General features: G+C 27.5%; 1 protein-coding gene across 1 annotated transcript; it reads right to left on the bottom strand.

Annotated features, from left to right (window-relative positions):
* Positions 1-2,187: 2,187 nt before the first annotated feature.
* Positions 2,188-5,916, bottom strand: LOC137830658 (protein CYTOSOLIC ABA RECEPTOR KINASE 4). Its single transcript, XM_068638118.1, has 8 exons — positions 5,709-5,916; positions 5,035-5,144; positions 4,312-4,565; positions 4,103-4,229; positions 3,735-4,008; positions 3,506-3,638; positions 3,001-3,087; positions 2,188-2,649 (listed from the first exon to the last, which is right to left on the bottom strand). The coding sequence occupies exons 2-8, from the start codon at positions 5,129-5,131 to the stop codon at positions 2,497-2,499; spliced, it is 1,125 nt and encodes a 374-aa protein (XP_068494219.1). The 5' UTR covers positions 5,132-5,144; positions 5,709-5,916; the 3' UTR covers positions 2,188-2,496.
* Between the last annotated feature and the right edge of the window lie 3,029 nt (positions 5,917-8,945).

Genomic DNA, 8,945 nt, shown 5'->3' with positions numbered 1-8,945 from the left:
ACTTCCTCTTTTTATTCTAATCTCACTCTTAACAATAATCACTATTAGAAAAATCAAAATGATGGTTTCGACTTGTTTATAGTTTTTACATGAAGAAGAACGTTAAACAAAGAAACAAATAATATATACAAGCACACGATAAAGATGTGATGAAGATGAATAAAAAGTCTGAAAACTAGAAAAACTTGAGAAGGTGATTTTTGCTTTCAAGAATAGTGAGGTTATAATTAAAGAGAATGCTAATTAATGGGGTAATTACTGGTTCTAATTAAACAAATGATAATAGGTTATATATCCCCAGAAAAATCTCAAAATATTTTGCCATTTTTTGCAACTTCTAAAGCTTTTAAACAAAAATTATTTCTCCAACATATTACTATATATCGAAAGGTGAAGCAATATACAATAGATTTGCTTCTATTTACATAGAATACAAGTGTGTATTCACTTTCCAACGGTTACTTTTTTATACATCAAAATTAGGTAAATTATGTTTTTCGTAATGTAAAATAGAAAAATTAATGAAAAATATCCACAAAAAAAAAAAACTTTTTGACTTCATAGAAAATATAGTTTAGTTCATATTGAAATCCATTGGTGAAGCTTCACTAGATTTGCATGATGAGAGAATTGATAGCGAAAAGAATAATTATCATAAAGATTATATAGTATAGATTAAAAATGGCTTAAATTTAGATAAGTTGGTATTTATTCCTTTGACTTATTATTTTATTATTCTAATTAACAACTTAAGCCCATAAACTTATTTTAGTTTAGGCCTATTAACCTTGTTAGGGTAGAGTTTGTTGATAAAACCTAACAAGTTTTTAAATAAATTTTTATGTCTAACGCGTCATTTAAGAAAAGGCAACAAAAGCAAAAAAAAATCCTATATTTGGAATAGGTTTAACTTAAATCAATTAAAAAAATTAACTAAAACTAGTGATAAATAATCTTCAAAACTACAAAGACTCTATCAATTAATAATTGTTACAAGTATTTTAAATATCAAGTCTAAATTAGAGTGAATATATTAAGTCATTTATGAATATATATATATATATTAATTTTTCCTATAATTAAACACAAAATACAAAATGTTTGTCCAAGCAAAAAAAAAAATTGTTTAGAATACAATTATCACTCTAAAAATAAGGATATGAAATGGTGATTATCCTTGCTTTTAAAGACTAAATTTTACTATGAAGAATTTCTAGAAAACACTCACACTCTATGTTGTCATGAAGTTGAACTTTTATAAAGCACTTAGAACAACTTTATTTTGTATGAAGTTGTTTCTATTTATAGACTTCACAAAAAGAAAAGTTATTCCAAGTGTCTTGTCCTCTATGCAAAGTCTTTTTAAAATGTATTTGACTAAATGTTCACTAAAATTACTTTCTTTGCACTAATAATAACATAAAAATAGTATACAAAGTCATATTAAGAAATACATGCATCAGGATCTTGTTTGGAGAGCGTGAACATTCTTTCTTAGGATAAAACAATCATGCATGTAGAATGCGTCTAAAAATGTTACATTTGAACGTCACCTTATAAAGTTATAAGTATCTTGGTGTTGTAGATTGCATCTAACTCACCTTAAAACTAACCTGCATGATAAATTACATCTAGCACATCTTAAACTCATCTATTCATGGTCGATAGCATCTAGCATATCTTCAAACTCGTTAGGTCTTGTTAACTTGCGTCTAATGTTTATTTAGAAGTCATGTAAAACTTTAATTAGATTTCGTCTAGTAATTTTGTCAGAGACATTTATCTAGTATTGTCACATAAATTTTTATCTATTGTTTCACAGTAACAAACTTTGTTAGATAATCAAAATTTTGTATTATTTGTTATGATCAAAATCATTTTATAGCTTTAGACGAGATACTCAAATATAAACTTACATATGATCATGAATTAATCCCTTATGTATTAACACATTCCACGAGAAAAAATTTCCTACATACTTAAATACAAAGAATTTCTAGCTTTTTACAAAAAATATGCTTTTTAATTTCTTCTTCACACTTTTTTTTCCTTCCTCTAGTTTTCTTTCCTTTGTTAGCCTTTTTTCTATTTCTTTTTTCTCTCTTTCCTTGGTCATATTCATTATAAAGACGTCTTTAGGTGTATTTCCTTTATTTTTTAAATTAAATAATATAAGAAAAATGTGTTACCCTTAAATAATAAAATTTTCCTTTTTTCCATATTGATCAATAAAAACTTGATTATTTAGACCCACACATAGTAATGAATTCTTGATATCTTTTCTAAGAATCTTCATTTGTTAATCTTTGTACCTTTGATTTTTTTTGTCAAAGGAAAATAGTGTGGTCTCCTTCATGCATTATGATCACAATACTATGTTTCCAATTGTACAAGAGATCAAGAAGACAAAATCAACATTGGTTTAGTCTTAGTATAACCTCTAGAGCAGTAAAAGTGGATTATGATTAGCATAAAAACTTGATTAGTCTCCAAGACTTAATTAGGTGTGGCTATAGTGTTAGCATTAGGGTTTTGTTCAGAACCAGCTGGTTTAGAATTGAGAAGTGGTTGGAGAGCTTTGACAACAATTGTCATGTTTGGCCTGAAATCAGCTTCATATTGCACACAAAGTGCTGCAACTGCTGCTAACTACATTATCATATAAAAACATTTGTTAGAAATTTCATACTATATTGAACATTGAGAACATTGATTGAAGACAACTTAAACATTTCTTCGATAAGTTTATGCTTAATGAAAGCTAGAAACAAACTCTTTATTATTGGTTTAAATTTTTTGTAAACTACAAAATCGTGAAAACAAATTCACAAAATCATGAAAAATATTCATTAAACAAGAAGTATGGCCTACAAATTTTAATAACTTTAGTCAATAATAAAATCATATTAGTGGAATGATGATATAATTACTTAACTTATTTTAATAGTTTCTTCTAGAAATGTATTAAAGGCCAAATAAAGAGAGAGAGAAAAAACTAACCTTAGCAATTGCCTTGGGTGGGTATTCATTATTTAGTTTAGGATCCACACATTGTTTCACTTTGTCCTCACTCAATCTTGGAGTTGCCTGTAATAGTTGGGAATAACATCACTATAAAATATTTTATATTTTTTTTATCAGCAATAAATAAATATAATTAAACGAAATACTTTAACAGCATCTCAATTTTTATACATTAAAAGTCTAATCCAGCCTATCCAAATGAACTTCTATTTGACAATACAAGGCATATCTATTTCAAACAGTCCTATAAGAAAACTCAAAGTCTTTAAGAAAAAATAAATTAGAGATATGTTCATCAAAAAGAGATGATATATTGACAACCTGCTCCACTGTACAACCTCTAATTGATTATATAAAAAATGATATTTTTGTTATTTAATATAAAAATTAAAAATTTAGAGAGAAAAAAGGTTGTATAATGGAACAAGATTGTCAATGTATCATTTTTCATTCATCAAATATGATGAGGAATAAGACTTACCCAAGTTACAAGACTTTGTTGCCCTTTAGGCATTGTATGGTCGACAGGCTTTCTTCCTGTTAAAAGCTCCAAAAGAACAACCCCAAAACTATATACATCACTTTTTTGGGTTATTTGTCCTGTCATTGCATACCTGAAAGTGAAAATAATTTATAACATTGAACATGCATGACTTCACATAATTATATCTTCTATAAAAACTAAAGACTTAAGAAGAGTAGAAGCATACTCTGGAGCATGATAACCAAATGTTCCTAAGACTCTTGTTGAGTGTAGTCGAGCTGCAGTGTCAGAAGATTGGTTTGACAAGTTGAAATCTGCAATCTTTGATTCATAATCATTAAAGAGTAAGACATTGCTAGATCTAACATCGCGATGAACTATAGCAGGTTGACACTTTTCATGAAGAAACTCGAGTCCTTTTGCTGCACCAAATGCAATTTTTACTCTTTGGCTCCAATTTAAAACTGGACCAGGTTCAGCACCTTGCACCCCTTTTCTTCCTACAACACCAAAATCATAGTGTTTGGTTAAAGTAGAGAAATTTTTGCTCAATACTAATATACAAAACTCATTCATTAGTGTTGTTTGGCCTACCATGTAATATGTCGTGCAAAGAACCCAAACTCGCACGTTGATAAACCAAAATTCTGTTGTTTTCCTCTAAACAATATCCCAACAACTCCACAAAGTGGTCATTTTTCAATCTTGAAACAATTGATAACTGCATGATGTAAACTATGAAAATTTACTATCCAAAACAATGCCTTGGTGAATTTCAAAATGTTGAATCAGAAAAGGCCTACTTGTGCTGCAAAATCAGAGTCAGGTTCTGGAGAAGAACTAGTATCCAACTTCTTGATTGCAACATCCATGTCATCACTCATCTTTGCATAATAAACCCTTCCATAAGAACCTTCTCCTATCAAAGCATTTGTACCAAAGTTGTCTGTTAACTGATTTAACTTATCCAATGAAATAGCAGGTATCTCAATTGGCAATTCTTTCTTTGGAGCACCACTTTTCACAATGTTTCCCCTTGGCTCTCCTCTATCTCCTCCTATATTCAAAGAGAATAATAACTTACTATAATGCAAATTAGGATATTATTTCATCAAGATAAATAGTAATTAAACAATTAAGTTACTAAATTATAACATTATAGTTTATTTCAAGACAAAATGTGCAAAACAACTTCTTCTGGTACCGCCAATATATATAGTTTTACATCATTTAAGAGTCGAGACCAATAACAGTTTAAATAATTCATTCTCCTTTAACCCACAGAGGAGTCTTTTAAGAACAAAATCGTGATGGAGCACCAACCTCAAAGCGATCAATACCTCGGATGCGGTGATTAACCCTAACGATATTATCTCTCCGACTTGTGGTCAAAACACAACTAATGAATATGTCATCCATTTACATCATACATAAATATTTTTTGTTTGTTTTCGAAGGTAAAACAATAAGAAGAAAGACATTGATGTATATGGTGAATAGAATAAAGGGTGTACTAAGTGTGCTACCTCCACCACCATATGCATTGCCTTTTTCAAGTGATGTATTGTATTGGTTTGCAGGTGGAAAGCCAAAATCCTCTTCAGCACCTCCGCAACACGACATAGCTTAAAATAGTCTAGCAAAAACAAATTGTTATCAATAAGTCATTGAAATTAAAATTATATGAAGTTATTCTAATGCCCGGATTTTCATTTTCCAAATACTTTATTAACACTAGTGTTAAAGAAGAAAGTTTGTCTTTGAAATTCAAATTCAAGCCAACCACAATTTACTAGTATCATAAACTAATATGACAAAATGGCATAGCCCCTCATATTTAAGATCCAAGAAGAATAAAAAATTTGGTTTCATAAATGAAAAAGAAAAATATTGTTGTTTAACAATTTCAAATATAACCATTTTGATATGTTCATTTATGGTTTCTTTTATATTTTGAGAACTAAATTCAAGATTCATGTTCTGATCATAACATTGAGATATAACAGTGTAAATGAAAATACAGAGATCGTCAATTATTAAGAAGATGAGAGAAAATAAAAGGTAAAGATGAAGAAATTATATTGTTATAGATCAAGTTTTTCATTGTGGCATTACACAAACAACCATGCATAAAAACATAAACAAAACTAAAATCTACATAAGAAAACAAGATAAAGAAAATATGCCTCAAAGGTATTACCTCTGACTTGTTCTTGAACAAGCCAGAATTTTCAAGGAGACAATCTATGTTAATGATGAAAACTAAAGGATTATAAAGAAAAAAATATGTACAATAATTGATAAGGTTGGTGAAAAGAAGAAGAAGAAGAAGAAAACATAATTTGTTGTTTTTCTTCTAACTTCTTCCAAATCAAATGAATCTCTACTCTGAACAAAAAGGACATGTTGGTATGTGTCCCGAAATAAACGGTTCTTAACCAAAAAAACCATAACTTAAACTAAGTGTTATCTTAACATTAACCTTCCGAAGTTTGTGTATATACCACCACGATGCACATAGTTCGTTTGTTACTATTTTAATGCACAACTTTATGATTTGTTCCCTGTCACACCACACATTAAAGGGTGATATTTTCATTTTCATGCAACATGACAATACTACATATTTCTTATATAGATTTAAAACTATGATTTGTAATCATTCGTTTTATCAATGTTTTCTTTTTAGATCAAGTCAAGGATGATGTTAAAAACAAGAAAAGAAAAAAATATTTATAAATATCTCTTTTTTATTTAGTAGATATTTATTTATTTTAATAATATATATATAATTTATTTTATGAGTTTTTGGTGAATGTATACGTACTATATTTTCTAAAAGTGAAATCAAAGATTGTAAATTGGTTAAAATAAAAGGTTAAAAAAATATTTATAATTGTTGAAGAAATAAGCATTACAAGTTATATATTATAATCCAATAATCATAGATAAATTTATTGACAAAATCCATTGAGATAACATGATTAGAGTCAATCACCACATTCAATACATTTGTTTGCTTTGGAACTCCATCACAATTTTGTTCTTTTTAAAAAAAAATCTCAAAACAAATACCGTAAAAAAGGTGTATTTAAAAGAGAACATTCAGTTCAAAAACTTTATAAAAAATATTAAAAAGTTTAGAAAAATAACTTTTATAAATAAATTATTGAATAGTTACAATTATTATTTACATACTTAATAATCATTTAAATCATTTGGTTTTGTATGTTGAAAAATACCGAGAAAATAATATTCACTTACAATAGTAGACATTAACTATCTACATATCCACAAAATTCAAATATCCTCAAAAACTGATGAATATCAGTTAATGAGATATTTTAACAAGTACAAAAGACTATAAATATAATTTGAAGGAGTATTAATATAATGTTAAAACTTTTATATTCATTTAATCACTCATATATACAAGTTTTTACTGACTTAAACAAGTAAGAATCTTGTACAAGTGATTCATCATTCAGTTTTTATTGTCAAATTCAACAATCCTTCAACGAATACTTATAAAATCTATATAAAAAAATTAGAAAATACTGGAGATTGAAATAAGAAAATTAACTTCTGTTTAAAATTTTAATAAATTGAAAAGTGAGAGAAAAAATAAAGAAATAAATCATAAAAAGTATTAATGGTCACTAATTTGAATTATCTCGGCTTATTAAAAACATGAGTGGAACTTTTGGGTATATGGACAACAAATTGTGATATTCTCGATTTACTAATAATACCATGATTATGGTGTAACAACCATTTTGTTTTATGGGTTCAGTCTCAAGGCCCATAAAGTTAAAAGTTAATGTCGATATGGGTTCATTCCCAAGGCCCATAAGCTAAAATTAATGTGGGAGCCTCTTTAAAGAGGCAATTTCTTTATCCACCTCCATATTTTATTTTTTGAACCTCCATAATATTTTCAATTTCAAAATTACCCTTAAGTAAAAGGTACGAGATTTTTTTTTTCATTTTTAAATTGTATAATCCGTAGACCTTTAAATTCTTAATTCTAGAATTTAAAATGTACTTTTTGAATTCAAAAATACCTTTTAAATTATAAAATTTAAAATAATACAAAATTGTATTCTTCATTCTAAAGTTCAGAATGTATGAATTCAAAAAAAAATTGAGTGTCAATAAAAAATAAAAAAAAATTGTCATCTTATCGTATTCTATGGAAGTGCATGAAGAAAACATTGAGGTACAGAAAGAAATTGCCCTTCAAAAAACTCGTCAATCATTTCAAAGGAAATAGAATGACACTTATGGTTTCTTCCTGCACCTCCATATGTTTTTCTGACACCCTATACACAACATGAAAATACATTTTTTAACCTTCTTGTGTCACCCCCATAAAGTAGTTTCTGGATGATGTAATCTAGACACACATTTGAAAAAAGATTTCTGAATTATGTAATCTGGAAGCTAGAAAAGACTTTCGGATTACATAATCCAAAAATTAATCATGTATCTGAAAAAAAAGCTTTCGAATTATGTAATCCAAAAGCTAATTGCAAATTTGAAAAAAGACTTCTATTACATAATCCGGAATATTACATAGGGTTATGTTTAGAAATATGAAAATGTATGGAGGTGGAGAAGAATATATGGAGGTGCAGGAAGAAACAGCCGACATATTAAATAACCCAGAAAAAAGCTTTCTAATAATTTTGTGCAACATAAAATTAATAGTTATTATAATTTTAATATGAAATAAAAATATATATGCACAAGAAAGGGTAACTGTCTGTATAACAACTTTTGGAAATATTTTTTAACATTAGAATTATAATAAAAAAACTTATTTTAAGTTCAACAACAAAAATAATATTATAAATTTAAGACTTTCTTTTCTTCTTTTTTTTTTTCTCGAATTTTTTCTTCTCTGCTCAAGTTTTTCCTCTTCTATCATCTCTCTAATTTTTAGAAGTCAGTTCTCATCTTTTTATTCATTAAATTACACTAATGAAATGATGACTAAGTGAAGATCACTTATTATAATATTTTTTTTAAATAACTCCCTTTTGACTTTATAAATCTCTCTCTTTATCTTGCTTGGTTTTCATTTTCATGTGAAAGTTATGAGGTGTATAGTGTGATAATTGATTATGGTTTCATATTGGTATTAAAATGATAACCTATGTTTATGTATGTGGTGATCTGATAAGGGTTTTTGTACAACTTTGTTGAATAAATACATTGTGTTTTCTAAAGATAATTGATTATCCTTATGCCATAACCGATAATAGGTGTATTTTCTAGAGTATAAGATATTATCCTTTGTCAATAATCAATTATAGCTCCAAGTTAATATTAAATGGTGATCCATGTTTACATATATGGTGCCCCATACAACTTTTTTTTGAATAAACACATTAAACCTGAAAGTAAAGCGAGACAACTAACCTCAATATCAACA

Source organism: Phaseolus vulgaris, chromosome 7 (genome assembly GCF_051622355.1).
Source record: "Phaseolus vulgaris cultivar YP4 chromosome 7, ASM5162235v1, whole genome shotgun sequence".
Taxonomy (NCBI): Eukaryota; Viridiplantae; Streptophyta; class Magnoliopsida; order Fabales; family Fabaceae; genus Phaseolus; species Phaseolus vulgaris.
The sequence above is the reverse complement of the archived record's forward strand: the minus strand, read 5'-3'. Positions and strand labels throughout refer to the sequence as shown.